The 18,765-nt window shown below is 41.6% G+C and overlaps 1 protein-coding gene across 1 annotated transcript in view; it reads left to right on the top strand.

Moving 5' to 3' along the window:
- Nucleotides 1–18,765, top strand: part of CLEC19A (C-type lectin domain containing 19A) — a 79,151-nt gene that overhangs the window by 24,638 nt on the left and 35,748 nt on the right. Inside the window, exon 4 of the mRNA XM_082260985.1 lies at nt 4,174–4,306. Within this exon, the coding sequence (XP_082117111.1) occupies nt 4,174–4,306 (133 nt within the window). The remainder of the gene's footprint in view (nt 1–4,173; nt 4,307–18,765) is intronic.

Genomic DNA, 18,765 nt, shown 5'->3' on the forward strand with positions numbered 1-18,765 from the left:
TTCCACAATCCAGCCCCTGTGCCTTAAGGTTCAGGCACCCTGTGTTGACCCCTGGCTTTGGCCGGAGGGTCCCTGTTGATCGACAGTTTGTTATTTTTTTAAAGAAGAAAGAAAAACACATCCCATATGTGTAGTTATATATGTTGTTTTGTCTTGAGCCTACTGTTGATATCCCCTGTGTGGGAATGTTGCATCTGTATGCGTTTTTAAAAAAAAATTCCAAAAAAAAATACTGTACCAGAAAAGCTCCTGTCAAAATGCACCTTTAGTGCAATTATTTCTGCTTATAAACACTCCTTCAAATATGCCTCTAAACACCTATGTACACATGGCCACATAGGTTAACATGGAAGTGAATTTACAGGCGTGAAAAATGCTGTATAACACCTGTATAAGCATAATTTTTTAACCACTGAAGGACCAAGCCTATTTCTGACATTAAAATCAGTATTTTTTGCTAGAAAATTAGTTAGAACCCCCCCCCCCCCCAAACATTATATATATATATATCTTTTAGCAGAGACCCTAGAGAATTGAATAAAATGGAGATCATTGCAATACTTTATGTCACTTTGTATTTTGGAAAAAATACACTTTTTTGAATTGCAAATTAAGAAAACAGTAAAGTTAGCCCAATTTTTTTGTATAACGTGAAAGATGATGTTACGCCGAGTTAATTGGTACCTTGTGCACGCTCATGGAATGGCTGATAACTGATAACCATTTTTTCTTGTCTGTGTATTCCCTAAAACTCCTTTCTGGGTTGTCCTGGGCTAATTGTTTAAATATATTTTGTATAGGATCTCTGGTTTTCATTGAAAGCCCTGAATACCTTTTTTGTATAATATGAAAGATAATGTTATGCCGAGTAAACAGATACCTAACATGTCACACTTTATAATTGGAATGGTAACAAAGTACGGTACTTAAAAATCTCCATAGATGACGCTTTAAACATTTTTACAGGTTACTTGTTTAGAGTTACAGAGGAGGTCTTGTGCTAGAATTATTGCTCTCACTCTAATGATCATGGCGATACCTACCATGCGTGGTTTGAACACCATTTACATTTGCGGGCGCGACTTGCATTTGCGTTCGTTTCTGCACGCGAGCTCGGAGGGACAGGGCACTTACATATTTTTTTTCCTATTTTCCTTTTTATTTTTACACTGTCCCTTAAAAAAAAAGATTTTTTGATCACTTTTATTCATATTACAAGCAGGGATGATCGAACGGTTCGGGTCGACCATCGGTTCGACCCGAACATTGGCTGTTCGAGGTTCGGCCGAATTCCGAACTTTTTGCTGAAAAAGTTCGGAATTCGGCAACCAGAACCGACCAAAATGCAATGGGACAGGAAATGGGCTTTAAAAGCCAGTGATTGGACCAGAGCCATTAGTAAAAGCCAATTGAGGGGGCAGGAGAATGCTAGGAATGTGGTTGGAGTGACTAGGGGGTCCACAGGCCAATCATTAGTGAATACGCCCCCCAGTATATAAGAAAGCCCCGGCAAATTCTTAGCATTGTAATACAGGGACATAGAAGAGAGTGGAAGCAGTTCTGTTACTTCTGCTTCAAAAGTGTCATTTAGCATTTATTAGTGTGAGGAAAGGGATATCTAGTGTAGCTAGAGTGTTTTTTTTACACTTTAGTTAGATGCAAAAAATTAGTTTCTGTAGGGAAAGTGTTAAGTGCCAGGGTGACCGTAATGTAGTGTAGGGTGAACTGACTCTGACTGCTATGGCAGGGTGACCAAACCCTTCCATGTCAGGGTGACCGCAATAGAAACAAGTTCTATTAGGTCACTTACAGAGCAGCGATATGGCTTCTCGCCCGTCAGCCTGCTTTTTGGCTGCAGGCGTTTATAGGGCTTTTCTTAGGACAAGTTTGGAGTCAGGCATGACATCTGAACTTGTGTATATGGGTATATATACACACATAATTATATGTATATATACACCTAGACATATATAGGTGTGATAGTAGCAGAAATCTATACTTGCGCTAATTAAATAATTAACACCAATATGGTTCCACTCCTATCACACCTATATATGTCTAGGTGTATATATACATATAAGTATGTGTGTATATATACCCCTATACACAAGTTCAGATGTTTTGCCTGCTTCCAAAGATGCCCAAAAAAATGCCCAAAAAAACGCTAGCGCCAAAAAACGCCCAGGTGTGTTGTTGCAGGCATTTTTTGGGGGTTTTTGGAGGCAGGCAAAACATCTGAACTTGTGTATAGTGGTATATATACACACATACTTGTATGTATTTTTACACTTACACATATATAGGTGTTATAGGAGCGGAGCCATATTAGTGTTAATTATTTCATTAGCGCAAGCATATATTTCTGCTACTATCACACCTATATATGTCTAGGTGTATATATACATATAAGTATGTGTGTATATATACCCCCTATACACAAGTTCAGATGTTTTGCCTGCTTCCAAAGACGCCCAAAAAAATGCCCAAAAAAACGCTAGCGCCAAAAAAAAAAAACGCCCAGGTGTGTTGTTGCAGGCAATTTTTTGGGGGTTTTTGGAGGCAGGCAAAATATCTGAACTTGTGTATAGTGGTATATATACACACACACTTATATGTATTTTACACATACACATATATAGGTGTTATAGGAGCGGAGCCATATTAGTGTTAATTATTTCATTAGCGCAAGCATATATTTCTGCTACTATCACACCTATATATGTCTAGGTGTATATATACATATAAGTATGTGTGTATATATACCCCTATACACAAGTTCAGATGTTTTGCCTGCCTCAAAAGACCCCAAAAAATGCCCAAAAAAACGCCTGCTACTAAACCGGCAAGGTGTGAAAATAGCGGAGCCATATCCCTGTTCTATAAGTGACCTAATACAAACAATCTTTTTTTTTCTGGTTCTGGACATGCTACAGAGCTGAAACTTCACAGGTACACTTTTTAGACCCCTCAGATACTAAATCCAAAGAAATTTTTTTTTTTTCAATAATTGTCTCTCTATCAAAAATGACAATTTTTAAGAACTTTTTTTGTGTGATTAATAGTCCATGGGGCATGACCCAGAACCCTAGGCACTTTTTAGGGGCATTTATTGGGTTTTAGGGCTTCAAAATGGTGTTTTTTGATTACCGAAGTTCGGGTCCCATTGATTTCAATGGGGTTCTGAAATCCGGGCCGAACTTTCGGGAAGTTCAGATGTTCTGGCCGAACCGAACTTTTCAAAAGTTCGATCATTCCTAATTACAAGGAATGTAAACAACCCTGGTAACAGAAATAAGCATGACAGGTCCTTTTTATTGAGAGATCTGGGGTCAAAAAGACCTCAGATCTCTCATTTACACCTAAAAGCAAAAAAAAAAATGTCATATTACCTTTGCCAATAAAAAAAAATTGGCCCTTTAAGGTTGTTGGGCAGAAGTGACGTTTGACGTCGCTCTGGTCCTCCAGGGACATAGAGTTGAGTGGGGGCCATCTTGCCTTTACTCAACTTCCTGCCCATCCATGCACAGAATCGGATCATTTTCGCCGCTACCGACAGCTCCGGTAAGCGGAGAAAATTACCAGGAAGCGGCGGGAGGGGGGCACCTCTCCCGCTGCCCATAAAAGTGATCTGTGGCAAAAATCGCGACCAGGACCACTTTTATCAGATTCCAGGTCACCAGCTGTGTAAAAAAAATACCGGGGTTATGGCAGCTAGCTGCTGCCATAACCCTGATATTTAACGTTAAAGTACTGACGTAAATACACGGTTGGCGGTCCGGAGGTAGTTAAGCCCCCCGCGAGCATTTGCCCTTATAGTTCCTCTTTGAAGCGTAAACTTTTTAGAGAGCTGAACAAAACAGTGAGAGAGGTGGAAAGAGGGGGAATATGTTACCCCTCTGGCTCATTCAGCTGATTGTGTCATCCGGGCTTTAGCTATTCAGCTCTGTAAACTTTTTTTAGCAAAATAGTTGGTTTGGTAAACACATTAAAAGCAGCCCATAGCCCCACCTCCTGGATGGAAATAGCATATATGAAATATCCATCTCCATTATTTTATACTGCCTACTAAGTATGAAAACTCGTTTATACATGTTTACTGTTTGTGTTTTATTTATTAAACATTATATATACACCATTTAAAGGCTGTAACCTGACTCCTTTTCTTGCTGTCAGGAAGGAGAGTTTGAGTGGACAGATGGAACAACATATGATTATAATTACTGGGATGGAAATCAGCCAGATGATGCCACAAACAGTAGTCCAGAAGATGAGGACTGTGTACAGATTTGGTACAGATACTACAGCGGTAAGTTTTTTACAGAATATAATAGAAGAGCACTCCACTAGAAAGAAAGCTAGAACAAACCAAACCATCTAATAGCATACTAGATAAGAGAAAACCTCTGCATACCAAGTGATTTCAGAATTTACCAAGACATAATAATAGAATCATTTCCTAATCTTGTCTGTTTAGAATCATTTTGAAGCACAAATATTGATTCTGTATAATAGCTAAAAGGGGAAAATTGATATACCGCATAGGCAAATATTTTCTTCTGTTTTCTGCTTTACAAACAACAGGCAGAAAATTATGAACACATTTTAAGGTGCATACAGCTTATTCAAAATGATATATTCCTTATGCAGAAGTAGGCATCAAAGGTCAAAGCGGTGTTCCAGCCTCCCCTCTCCCCCTCCAAAAATGAAAAGTCAGCAGCTACACATACTGTACACATACTGTAGCTGCTGACTTTTAATATTAGGACACTTACCTGTCCTGGAGTCCAGCGATGTCAGCACCACAGCCGATGTTTCCATCGGCTGTCGGGTGCTACCACTGCCATTACCGGTGAGGGAACCCGGCGGGTCCCTAATGCACCCGCGCGAAGCGTGCTGCGCATTCGGATTGGCTTGGTGGCGGGGGAAGGAGGAGGGGGCCAAACTCCTGAGGGATAGCGCCGCAGAGCCGTCTCCCGGAAGTGGGGAAGGGTACATGTCAAAAACAGGTACCCGTCCCCCCCTCCCCCCTGAAAGGTGCCAAATGTGGCCCCGAAAGGGGGGAGGAAGCAAATGAGCAGAAGTACAGCTTTTGGGTGGAACTCCGCTTTAATTCAGGAGTCTTGGTGTGCTTTTAGCACAGGGATCATCAAACTATGGCCCTCCAACTGTTGCGGAACTACACGTCCTATGAGGAATTGGAAAACTCTGACATTCACAGACATGGCTAGGCATGATGGGAGTTGTAGTTCCTGAACAACTGGAGGGCCATAGTTTGGGGACCCATGTTTTAGAAAGTGCACCAAACCCGCAGGATATACAGTAAAAGAAGTCTATGCCTAAACGCAGTAAACCCGCAAGAAAGCTGTAGGTACAGGGCACTGCACCTATGGTGTGAAAACCACAGCACATCAGTGTGAAAGGAGTCCTATACTATTATGCCCAGTGTATTGCTTTATACTTACCTGAAGATTTCTTCTTTCCTGTTGCTGGCACCTCTCTGGAGACTGCTAGTCGGGATAAGAGGTGGAGTACAGTTGGTATCACTCTGCATGGGACAGGAGCCAGCGCTACAGAGGAGGCATCAGATTATTTGGCTCCAGTTCCCTACTACAGCTCCAACTTTACATGTAGTCCCTCTGCATTGCACTCTTTTTGATACTCTGGAAAGGCGGATTAGCAAGCCCAGACCGCGATCTACCAGTCACCTGTCTATGAACTACTGCTAGATCACAATCTACAGGTTGCTGACCCCCGCTTTATTAAAACATCAATTTCAAGATTGCAGTTTAGTATTTATTGCAGATTTTTAGAGCACTTTTTCAGACAAACAGTTAAATATGTAATTGAAATACAAAATATAACACATTAACCCATCTTTTTCCATCAAGCCAGAATTGAGATCTACATTGGTCACCATAAAGTCTGTATATTTTCCTAGAAAAGGTGGCAACCCCAGAGGCCTGTAAGCACACAACTTAGTATCATGTCTTTTACACAGAACATTTACTTGTTTTTTTGGGCCCTAACCTATCTTAAAATACTGACATCCACAGGCTTCTTGCCTAATCGTAAAATCAGCACTGCATCCAGGCTTTCCTGTTCCTTCCTTTGACCTTTCATTTGCTTCCCTAGAGTACTACCTGGCCTAGCATCCACATCTGAATATTATTGGACAGAGAAGGAACAGCAGTACACTGATGAGGTCATCTCTGCTCTCCTAACCCCTAGGGTTAGAAAAATAGCACTATGCAGTGCCATAGAGCCCGCTTGGCCTATGATGCTGCCCTTCCCTTCCCAAGTATAATGCTGAATTCACACTAATGTAGGATGACAAGTCTTACCAAATTGTTAATGGCGCCCCAAGCAAGAATCATGCTCGTGTGCATTTAAAAACACTCATGAATGTGTGGTACAACAAGTCTGGAACAAGCAAAGCTCAGAAAGGCTACTTTGCTGTGCTTGAAATAAATGGGGTGTCCTATTCATGAAGCATGACAATATGCATCTATGTTATGCCTGATGTCAGGCTACATTAGTGTGAATAGGACCTAAGTGTTGCTATTTAACCACTTGACCCCCGGAAGATTTAACCCTCTTCCCGACCAGGCCATTTTTTGCGATACGGCACTGTGTTATTTTAACTGACAATTACATGGACGTGCAACACTGTACCCAAATAAAATTTATGTCCTTTTTTTTCCCACAAATAGAGCTTTCTTTTGGTGGTATTTGATCACCTCTGCGTTATTATTTTTTGCACTATAAACAAAAAAGACAAACAATTTTGAAAAAAATAAAAATAATTTATTTTCTGCTATAAAACACATCCAATAAAAAAACTGAAAAAAAAAAACTGAAAAAAAAAACCTGAAAAAAAAAAACTGACATTTTCTCATCAATTTAGGCCAATTTCCAATATGTATTCTGCTACATATTTTTGGTAAAAAAAAAATCCCAATAAGTGTATATTGATTGGTTTATGCAAAAGCTATAGCATCTACAAATGATGGGATATTTTTATTAATTTATTTATTCTTTTACTAGTAATGGCAGTGATCTGGACTGCGATATTGCAGCTGACATTCTGAAACTGACAGACACTTTTGACACTTTTTGGGGACCAGTGAATCTAATACAGTGATCAGGGCTTAAAAAATATGCACTGTCACTGTACTAATGACACTGGCTTGGAAGGGGTTAACATCAGGGGTGATCAAAGGGTTAACTGTGTGTCTAGCCAGTGTTTCTGTAGACTATGGGAGGTGCTTTAAACAGGGGAAGGCATTAATCAATTTCCCTGCTTTGCAGAGACACAGGATCCATGCCTTCCCTCCTGACAGAACAGCGATTTGCCTTGTTTACATAGGAAGATCGTTGATCTGCCTCTGTACCAAACAATTGGCGGGTGTCAGTGGACATAGAGTCTGCGGTATCTGCCGATCAGCTCCCCCCGTGTATAATCACAGCAGGAGTGAGCTGCCGGCAGCACATGTTCGTGCCCCCTACCCAGAAGTGCCTGATCACGTATATATATACAGTACAGTATACTGATCCGGCACAGAGGTGCCACTCTGTAGCTGTAAGACTGCTATAGGGTGGGCCCTAAAGTGGAACTTTAGTCGGAAAATGAAGTCCTGCTAGATGACCTCAGGCTGGTCCCTTTTGCAGGTATAGCTATATAAAACATTAGAAATAAGTGCCTAAACTATACTGTGTAAAATGCAGTAAAACACTGTCTCACCTTGTTCTGTATTGCTCAGTTGCTCCCAAGTTTAGGCATTTTTAGGCACTGCTGACAGCCTTAAAGCGGAGTTCCACCCAAAAGTGGAACTTCCGCTTTAGGTAGTTCTAACCCCCTGACATGCCACATTTGGCATGTCATTTTTTTTGGGGGGGGGGGGAGCGGGTACCTAGTTTTGACATGTACCTGCTTCTACTTCCGCTTGGAGCGCCGCGGCGCCCTGAGCGGAAGTTCTCCTCTCCCCCTCCCTCCCTGCAATCTTCTGGGACATGCCAGAGGTCCCAGAAGATTGCCAGTCAATCATGACGCGTAGCGCAACTCGCGCATGCGCAGTGCGTACTCGGCTGTGAATCCGCAAACTGTCACAGCCGGGTGCCCACACCAATGATGCCGGGGCCGCAGAGCAGAGAGGGAGAAGAGCGAGGCTTCGGGCGGCCGCATCGCTGGACCGTTGGACAGGTGAGTGTGTTTAGGCTGGAACTCCGCTTTAAAAGTGAATTAAACTCTCCTATCCTTTACAGCCAAGGAAGCTGCTTCAGTTTGATTTAAAACTACCATGGTGCCGCACATGTGATCAGTTATGACACCAGCCGTTTGATGGTTTGACAGTTTGGTTGAGGCTAGAAGCAAATGTGACAGTTAGCAATCCTGGCATTCCAGTAATGTGACTTTTTTGAAACCGGTAGATCCATGGGTTTAGTTCCAATTTACGATTTACTGCCATTCAGGAGCTCTGGGCTTCAGCAAAATGGCAGCCTCCAGTAAGAAGAAACAGGAACGATACTGGAGGCAATTTACAGCACACACTAATTTTGGTAGCATAATTAATAATGTGGAATGTATATTCCTTGCTAAACAACATTATTTTTTCTCAAGTTGTTATGGATATAGTTCCACTTTAAGTGGTTAATAGATTATAGGGGGTTACCATCAAAAGATATTTAGATATGTTTATCAGCTGTAAAATTATATTGCATGATTTTTTGTGAATTCATGATTTAATATTGCATTTTATACCCGCCTGGAGTACAGCTTTATTGCAATTATAACACAATGTTTTTTGTGTATTCAGTAAAACAGAGAAAAGCATAAAGGGTAAAGCATAGTAATAGCAACCAATCACATGTCAGAATATTGTGGCTCAGGCAAGAGAAGGCAACAATCTATGACTGTACTTTACACATAATTCATTATAGTATTTTTATATGGTGATTTTTTTAATTTATTGAATGTGAAATAAAGTAGAAAGAGGGTGAGTTTACATAATTCACAAAGTGATGGTTTCCTATTTCGCCACGATTGAGACCAGTATGAAATGTCTCAGTGATGTTTTTACTATAAGGAATCTTCAAAAAAATATAATCTGTTATTGTTACTAAAGTCATTCAATGTACAGATTTGTCAGTGAAAAATATCTGCTAAGCCTAAATGGCAAATTCACTTGTAATAGCATTATTTATCTGTAGCAATGCTCATCTGAAATTTTGCTGTGTAGCCTGCAATATCTTCTTTGCCAGCCACGGTGGCTTCCTCTCCATAAAGATCTCTGAGGAGTGGGATCACAGGTATGAGGTGCTATTACAAAATGCAGGTGGGGGGAGGAGCCCTTTAAGGGTAAGTGTGGTATGAATACACTTTGACCCTTTTTCATCTGCTTAGTACACTACAGTAATAAACATCTGCTAGCCTCTACGCTTGACCTTTTTGACTTCTGCAGTAAATAGCATCTACACCGCATGTGTTTTTAATTCAATTGACTTGTAACATAATTAAGAAGATTTGTAGCATTTGCAGCATTTGTAGCAGTAAATATTAAGTATTGTATCTAATGTTCATAGTTATGTTAACATGCACGTAAAATTGAGCTTTGTGTACTTGTCAGTTAAAGTGGTATAAAAACAAAACAAAAAAATGGAATACATTGCAGCTCACCAATTACATGTGGTTGCTTTGTTTTCTTCTCCCCCCCCCTTTTTTTATTCTTTACCTGGTGATCCAGCCAGTAAGTCTGTTATTTTCCAACTTAATTTAAAAGATCAAGCTGTCCAGCAAAAGTGGCAGTTACTTTTGAGTAGTGATTGTCTGATATTGGTTTTTCGTTGCTGATACCGATACCGATATTTTGGCCATTGCATATCGGTATCGGCCAATATTGGCCGAAATTTTTTGTACATTTAAAAACATTTTTTTTTTATTTTTATCACTTGACAGGTACTGTTGTGGAGGGATCTGGGGGGTCTAAAAGACCCCAAACCCCTCCTCCCCACTTAAAAGCATTCAAAACGCCAAGTTTGGCTGTTTTGAACGCTGTAATTTTTTTAAATCTGGCGCAGAGTACCTGGAAGTGATGCCATGACATCACTTCCGGGTTTTTACATGAGATCCGATCAGAGCCGAATGCGGCTTTGATCGGGTCTTCGGCGGCCATGCAGGCTGGTTGCCCGGGTCTCCCGGTTGGATGGGAGACCCGGGCGAGCCGCAGAAGGCGGCGGGGGGGGGGGGGCGTCCCCTCCTGCTCTTTGTTATGACAGCTGAGCAGCTTCTCAGCTGCAACAGTTGTCATTACAAGACAGCCAACCGTCGGCTATGGACGCCGGTACTGGGGTGATGCATCTAGCTGCAGGCATCACTCCGGTACAAGCACTTTTCCCGAAATATCGGCAATATCGGTCACCTTGGTGGCCGATTCCGATATATTGGGGAAAGTGCAGATTGGCCCCCGATATATCAGCTTTGCCGATAATCGGTCGATCACTAGTTTCGAGACAAACTCTTTACTGACAGGGGTGCTCACAATGGTCAGTTTTTATCCATTTATGTAAAACCTGTATCTCAAAAGAAAAACAATGTCACTGTAACTGCTTGAAATGTGTTTGCTGGAATTCGACTTTAATATGCTAGTCAAGTCAATCTAAATCTGTTAGTACATCTAACATTACCCTCTTCATTGGTTGACAATGCGGCTCTCCAAGGGTGGCTTCATTGCTTCTACATAAAGTGGAACCACCCTAAGTGGTGTGTTACGAGCCAGAACATTTAAGGATTGGTAAATTGCAATCATTTAATTTTTGCTACTAATACTGCTTTAGAAGAAGAATTCTAGAAGCAATTGAGCCTCTGATGGTAGGGAACTAGATATCAATATATATATATATATATATTTGTTTTTGGGTTTAATATCGCTTTAGGGCAAGGTTTCTAAGTCACGGGTGCATATATCACCAAGTACATCTACCTGGTAACCTAAACTCAAAGTAATAAAGAGTTCTGAAATGTATGCTACATAGGTCTGAGTATTTTTTAACCAGTGATATTTTTAATAAATAAATACACACAATGTCGGTGCACATAGTTAACTAAAAGCATGCAAAGGGAAATAAGTATATTCATACAAAGAGGTGCTTGGGGTACACATTGGAAATATAAAAGAATACATATTAAAGTAAAATGTAGGATGTGAGAATGAATATTTGTTCCACCTCTCTTTTGACTCTCTGTGCTTGTGCAGGGTGGCAGCAGGACTTCAGGGCAGAGGGCTACTTGCCTATGTGGCACAAATATATTCTGTTAACATAACAATACCAGACACAGATAAGCTGTTGCTAGAGTGTATGTAAAAGCAAACAGAGTACTACTGGAAAGATCTCCATTAATTTCCTGTCCTGGAGAAGCAATAGGAAATGAGAGAAAGTCTACTGAAATTAGGCGAATTTCCATATAAAGAATTGTCACCAGAATACGTGTCCCCATTTGTCTTCATTGGTGACATCTCTAAAATTTTGAATTTCCCTTCACTTTCTGTCTTGTGACAATGATTTCCAGAACAGAGATAAACGTGTTTTAATGCACAAAATAGAATCAGGTATTACACTAAATAGGATCACGTACGTAGACCAGGCATTCTGACATTCCTGATCTGCATAGCTTTCCAGGTCAATGATTCAGAAACTAATGCAGCAACCACTGCAAGACAACTAGCATTTTCAAGCAATTCTTTCGGTGCAGGATATTTTTAATTTGTTTCAGAGGATCTGCATTAGCTTTTGTGATACACTGATGATGCGACCCAGTGCACATCTTGTTCCATGTATATGTTCCTTGAAGAGCCATTCAAAAGCAAATTCTGCTGTGCGAGATGTGAGCTAGTTGTTTCTCTGGAGGCCCAGATCCTGGATCTAGAGAATCAGGTGGCAACACTGGGAAGCATCAGCAACCTGAAAAGAAGTTTGAAAATTACCCAGTAGAAGCTGGCGGGGGTCAGTATAGAGGGCGGGGGGGGGGGCGGGGGGGAGGGGATATGGAAGTACAGGAGCCAGTGGTAGGTAGCTGGGTTACAGTTAAAAGGAGGTGTAGAGGGAAGAACCTTAGGGAGGCTAGTCCTGAGTTGGTACATTCTAGCAAATATGACAAGTTGTATTAAGTTGGGGATATCAGCTCAGGGGTGGCATTGCTGGAGCAGCGTCCCTCCCCTAGCTGCCAGGGAAATGACTGCTCTGGTAAGGAGGGTGGCAAGGATACGGGCAAGTTAAGGAAGGTGCTGGTGGCAGGGGACTCATTTATTAGAAGGACAGATGGGGTAATCTGTCACAAAGACCGTGATCATCAAACAGTTTGTTGTTTACCAGTGCTCGGGTTCGGCACATTGCGGATCAAATGGGATCAAATAAACAGATTGCTGGGTGGGGCAGGGGAGGACCCAACTGTCATGGTACACATTGATAGCAATGACAAAGTTAGAGGAAGGTGGAGCATCCTAAAAAATTATTTCAGGTACTTAGGGGCTAAATTCAAGACAAGGACCTCCAAAGTAAGTATTCTCAGAGATGCTGCCTGTATCTTGAGCCACAAAAGAGAGACAGCAGGTGCTAGGGGAACTTAACAAGTGGCTGAGGAATTGGTGCAGGAAAGAGGGTTTCTGGTTCTTGAAGAACTGGGCTGACTTCTGAGTCAGCTACTAGCTCTTTGGCAGGGACAGACTGCACCTTAATAGGGAGGATGCAGCTCTGTTGGGGGAGAAGATAGCCAAAAAGCTGGAGGGGCTTTTAAACTAGGTGGTGGCGGGGGTGGGAGAGGGATCAAAGGAAGCAATAGCCAGCAGAGAGTAAAGGTTAGAGGGTTCTATAACTATAATTCCTAAGCCCTGGGTGAATGTTTTGACAAAAATCTTACAGCCCCAGAACATCTAATGTGGAAATAATATGTGGCCATACAAAACTAAGAGGTATGAATACAAATGCCAGGAGCCTAGCTAACAAAATGGAGGAACTGGAGCTGCTGATACACGAAGAGTACTTTGACTTCGTGGGAATGTCTGAAATTTGGTTCAACAGCTCACACATCTGGCTGGCAACTATCCAGGGGTATCAGATGGACAGGGAGGGTAGAAGAGGGGTGGGGTGTGCCTGTATATCAAAAATGATTTCCTGGTGAATGTGAGGGACAACATTGCAAAGGGGGAGGTGGAGTATCAGTGGGTGGAACTTTAAAGAGAAGAAACAAGTGGGAATTTTAATAGTGGGTGTATGCTACAGGCCCCCTAACCTGCAAGATGATCTCTTGTCACAGGTAGAAATGGTGGTGAGGCAGGGAAACGACATCATAATGGGGGACTTCAACTATTCAGTTACTGACTGGGTAGTAGGAACAACTTACTCATTCAGGGCCTTTTGTTTCCTAAATGTCATACAGGAAAACTTTCTGTGCTAATTGGTGGATGCCTCCACTAGAAATAATGCATTGCTAGACCTATTAATTACAAATGACACAGATCTAATCACGGATGTTGAAATCAGGGACAACTTGGCATCCAGCGATCACAGGATAATTACATTCAGCCTAAACCATAGGAAAAGGAGGCACAAGGGTAGTGCAAGAACACTAAATTTCAAAAAAGCCAACTTTTCTAAACTGAGCTCAATACTACAAGATATTAAATGGGATCAAATCCTATAAACAATGAACACTGAAGATAAGTGGGAGAATTTTAGGAACATATTAAATAGAAGTATTAGCCAGTGCATGCCAAAAGGCAACACATATATAAGAGCTGAGATGAAACCTGGGTGGCTAAACTTTAATGCAAACAGACATATTAAAAAGAAAAAAAGGCCTTTAAAAAATATAAGGCAGGTGGGTCATTGTTGGCATTCAAACTCTACAAGAAATGCAATAGGTAGTTAAAGAACGCAATCAGGGTGGCTAAGATAGACCACGAGAGACTTATAACGGAGGAGAGTAAAACAAATCCCCAAAAAATATTTCAATACAGTATAATAATAGTAAAAAAGCGAGGTCAGAACATTTTGGCCCCATAAGGGATGATGAAGGGAAGTTGGATTCAAATGACAAGGAGAAGTTCTTACTTAGGAAAAGGAGGGGTATAGTATTAATGACTAATTCATTAGTATTGCAGTGTACCCTTGTGGCTTATAGAAGGTGGTGTCCGAAAAAGACTTGAAAAGCTACATGCAAATAAATCACCAGGACCAGACCTCAAAAAACTAAGTCAGGTTACAGCCAGACCATTATTCCTAATTTTTATTAAAAGCATACTGACAGGAATGGTACCAGTGGATTGGCGAAGGGCCAACGTGGTACCAATTTTTGAGAAAGGGCAGAGACACGTACCTGTAAACTTCAGGCCAATGAGTCTAACATGGATAGTATGTAAACTATTGAAGGGGATGATAAGGGACTATAGCCAATATTTCGCTGATGAATACAGTATCATTTGTAGTAATCAGCATGGCTTTAACTTCTTCCGGCCCGTGCTATAGCCGAAAGACGGCTACAGCGCGGGCTCTAATTTTCAGGCGGCCGTCTTTAAACGGCCTCCCAGTGACAGGCTCCCCGCGCGCTCCCGCGAGCGCGCATCGGGGAAAATCTGTGTCGGCCGTGTTCCTTGGACACAGCCAATCACAGATCGTGGTAAATGGCCAATCACAGCGGCCATTTACCACGTGATCGGACCATGCAATGAGAGATGATCTCATATGTAAACATATGAGATCATCTCTCATCGCCAGCTCTCCTTCCTCACACTGAGACTGCGTGTGAGGAAGGAGCAGAGCCGATCAGCGGTTAGGGGACACAGAAAAATGTAATCAGGGCACTGATCACCAGTGCCCTGATTACAAATGAGGTAAATAAAATACAATAAGTGCCCACCATCAGTGCCCACAGTGCCCCCCATCAGTGCCCACAATCACTGCCCATAGTGCTGCCAGTCAGTGCCCATCAGTGCCACCCATCAGTGTCCAGCAGTGCCACCTATCAGTGCTCATCAGTGCCGCCTATCAGTGCTCATCAGTGCCGCCTATCAGTGCTCATTAGTGCGGCATATTAGTACCTCCTCATCAGTGCCACCTCATCAGTGCCCATAAGTGCCACATCATCAGTGCCCATAAGTGCCACCTCATCAGTGCCCATCAGTGCACCCTATCAGTGCCCACCAGTGCCGCCTCATCAGCGCACATCAGTGAAGGAGAAAAATGTATTTATTTTCAAAATTTACTCGCAGAAAATAAGAAAAACTTTTTTTTTTTTTTTAATTTTCTGTCTTTTTTCTTTTTTTTTGTAAGAAATAAAAAAACCCAGAGATGATTAAATACCACCAAAAGAAAGCTCTATTTGTGTGAAAAAAATGATAAAAATTTCATATGGGTATAGTTTAGCATGACCGCGCAATTGTCATTCAAAGTGTGAGGGCGCTGAAAGCTGAAGGCCTGGGCAGGAAGGGGGTGAAAGTGCCCGGTAGGCAAGTGGTTAAGAAAGGTCATTCTTGCCAAACCAATCTGTTACCCTCTATGAGGAAGTGAGCTGCCATCTTGATAAGGTAAGGCCTGTGGATGTGGTGTACCTGGATTTGTAAAAACATTGAACACAGTCCCCTACAAACGCTTAATTTACAAATTGAGGTCCGTAGGCATAGACTACAGGGTTTGTACATGGATAGAAAATTGGCTACAAGAGTGCGCACAAAGGGTGGTGATAAATAGCGAGTACTCAGACTGGTCTGGAGTTGTAAGTGGGGTACCCCAGGGCTCTGCCCTGGGACCAATTCTGTTTACTCTATTCTTTAAATGATATAGGTGATAGGGATAAATAGCTCAATCTCAGTGTTTGCTGACGATACAAAGCTAAGCAGGGCAATAATTTCTTAGCAGGATATTAATACTTTACAAGAACACCTCAATAAAATAAAGGGGTAGGCAACTACATAGCAAATGAGATTTATTGTTGAAAAATGTAAAATAATGCACTGGGGCTAAGAATATAAAAGCAAGTTACTCACTAAGGGGTGAAACTCTGGGGGAATTGAGGATGGAATAAGATCTGGGGGTCCTGGTAGAGACTTGGCAACAGCATTTTTCTCACTAGAAAAATGTAATCTAATTCAGAAAAAACTACATGTATCCATCTTGGCCAAAGTTCCAAAGTTCTCCTTTAAATTCTGCTTCATCTTTCCATTGGGTTAAGAGCATGCATAAGGTGCTTTGTAGAGCCCACACCAATTTTGTATAATTTAGTAATAGTCGGTACATAATAAGACATAGTTACATAGTTAGTCAGGTTGAGAAAAGTCCATCTGGCTCAACCAATAAAAAAAAAAAGAAAAACTGTACAGAAAACCCAACCATACAATCCCATATACACAATCCTATAACCACAGTTGATCCAGAGGAAGGTAAAAAAAAAAACCAGCAAAGCATGATCCAATTTGCTACAGCAGGGGGAAAAATTCCTTCCTGTTTCCCCAAGAGGCAATCGGATATTCCTTGGATCAACTTTACCTATAAATATTAGTACCCATTTATATTATGTACACCCAGGAAAGAATCCAGGCCTTTTTTAAAGCAATCTAGTGAGCTAGCCAGAACCACCTCTGGAGGGAGTCTATTCCACATTTTCACAGTTCTTACGGTGAAGAAACCTTTCCATATTTGGAGACGCAATCTGTTTTCTCTAGACGTAAAGAGTGCCCCCTTGTCCTCTGTGTTGACCTTAAAGTGAATAACTCAACACCAAGTTCACTATATGGATCCATTATGTATTTATACATGTTGATCATATCCTCCCTAATCTCCTCTTTTCAAGAGAGAATAAATTCAGTTCCTCTAATCTTTTCTCATAGCTTAGCTCCTCCATGCCTCTTATCAGTTTGGTTGCCCTTCTCTGCACTTTCAGTCAGTTCCCCCATATCCTTTTTAAGAACTGGTGCCCAAAACTGAACTGCATATTCCAGATGAGGTATTGTTAACCACTTGCCGACTGCCTAACGCCGATCTACGTCGGCAGTCAGCCCCTCACAGGCAAAGTGACGTAGGGCTACGTCACTAGCTCCCGCGTGGTCACGGACCCCCCCGCGCGTGTGACCGGCGGACCCGATGTCCGCCGGTCACTCTGCGATCGGCGGGGGAGAGGGAGAAAGTCAGGCGGCTTGTGTAAACAAGCTGCCTGTCATTCTCCCCTGTGTATGAAGGATGATCATAAGGTTCTACTATGTAGAACCGTTGATCACTCTTCATACATCTGAAGCCACAGCCAATCACAGTAGAAAGCACGCCCCTAGGGACACACATAGCCCCTCCCTTTCAAAAAAAGTTAACCCCTTCACTGCCAGTGTATTTTTACAGTAACAGTGCATATGTATAGCACTGATTACTGTAGAAATGTCACTGGTAACCCCAAAAGTGTCAAAAATGTCAGTCAAGGGTCCGATCTGTCCGCCGCAATGTCGCAGTACCGCAAAAAAAATCGCAGATCGCCGCCATTACGCGTTAAAAAAAAACAACAAAAATGACAAAAATCTTTCCCTTTGTTAGTAAACGCAATAACTTTTGCGCAAACCAATCAAAATACGCTTTTTGCGATTTTTTTTACCAAACATAGGTAGCATAAAACAAATTGGCCGAAAATGTTAAAAAATTTTGATTTTTACATTTTTTTGGGGGGGAATTTCATATAAAAAAATTTAAAAAATATTGTTATTTTTGCAAAATTGACACTATTTTTTTGTTTATAGCGCATGATCAAAAAATCGCATAGGTGATCAAATACCACCAAAAGAAAGCTCTGTTTGTGGGAAAAAAAGGATGCCAAATTCGTTTAGATACAGCGTCGCACGACCGCGCAATTGTCCGTTAAAGTCACACAGTGCCGAATCGCAAAATACCCCCTGGTCGTTTAGCAGCCAAATCCTCCGGGGCTTAAGTGGTTAATTATTTGTACAGGGGCAAAATTTTATCCCTCTCTCTGGAGTCCATGCCTCTGTTAATACAAGAAAGGACTTTGCTTGCTTTGGAAACCGTAGCTTGGCATTGCATACTATTATTAAGCTTAGGATCTACCAGAACACCCAGATCCTTCTCCGCGTTGTATTCCCCCAGTTCTGCTCCCCCTAGTATGTATGCTGCATGCATATTCTTAGCCCCAAGTGCATAACCTTACATTTATCAACATTAAAACTCATTTGCCACATAGTTGCCCAATGAAACGGTGCATGGAGGTCAGCTTGTAAGTTGGAGACATCCTGTAAGGAAGTTATTCCACTGCAAAGCTTGATGTCATCTGCAAAGACTGAAATGGTACTTTTAATCCCAGACCCTATGTCATTTATAAATATATTAAAAAGTAAGGGTCCCAACACTGACCCTTCGGGTACACCACTGATAACCTTAGACCATTCAGAGTAAGAATCATTAACCACTACTCTCTGCATTCTATCTTTTAGCCAACTTTCTATCCATTTACAAACTGATCTTTCCAAGCCAGTAGACTTTACCTTACACGTTAGCCGTGTGTGGGGAACTGTGTCAAATGCTTTTGCAAAATCCAAGTATACTACGTCCACAGCCACCCCTCTGTCCAGGGTTTTACTTACCTCCATTAATAAGACATTAATTATATGCAGACAACACATTTTTAAATGATTACCCAATGTCTGCTCTGAAAGAAAAATCACTTAAGAATCTTCAGTTTTTGAAGTGCACCCATACCTTTCTGTAAACAGCTGTGCTCCAGAT

This window comes from Pelophylax lessonae, assembly GCF_965119305.1.
Source record: "Pelophylax lessonae genome assembly, chromosome: 6".
Taxonomy (NCBI): Eukaryota; Metazoa; Chordata; class Amphibia; order Anura; family Ranidae; genus Pelophylax; species Pelophylax lessonae.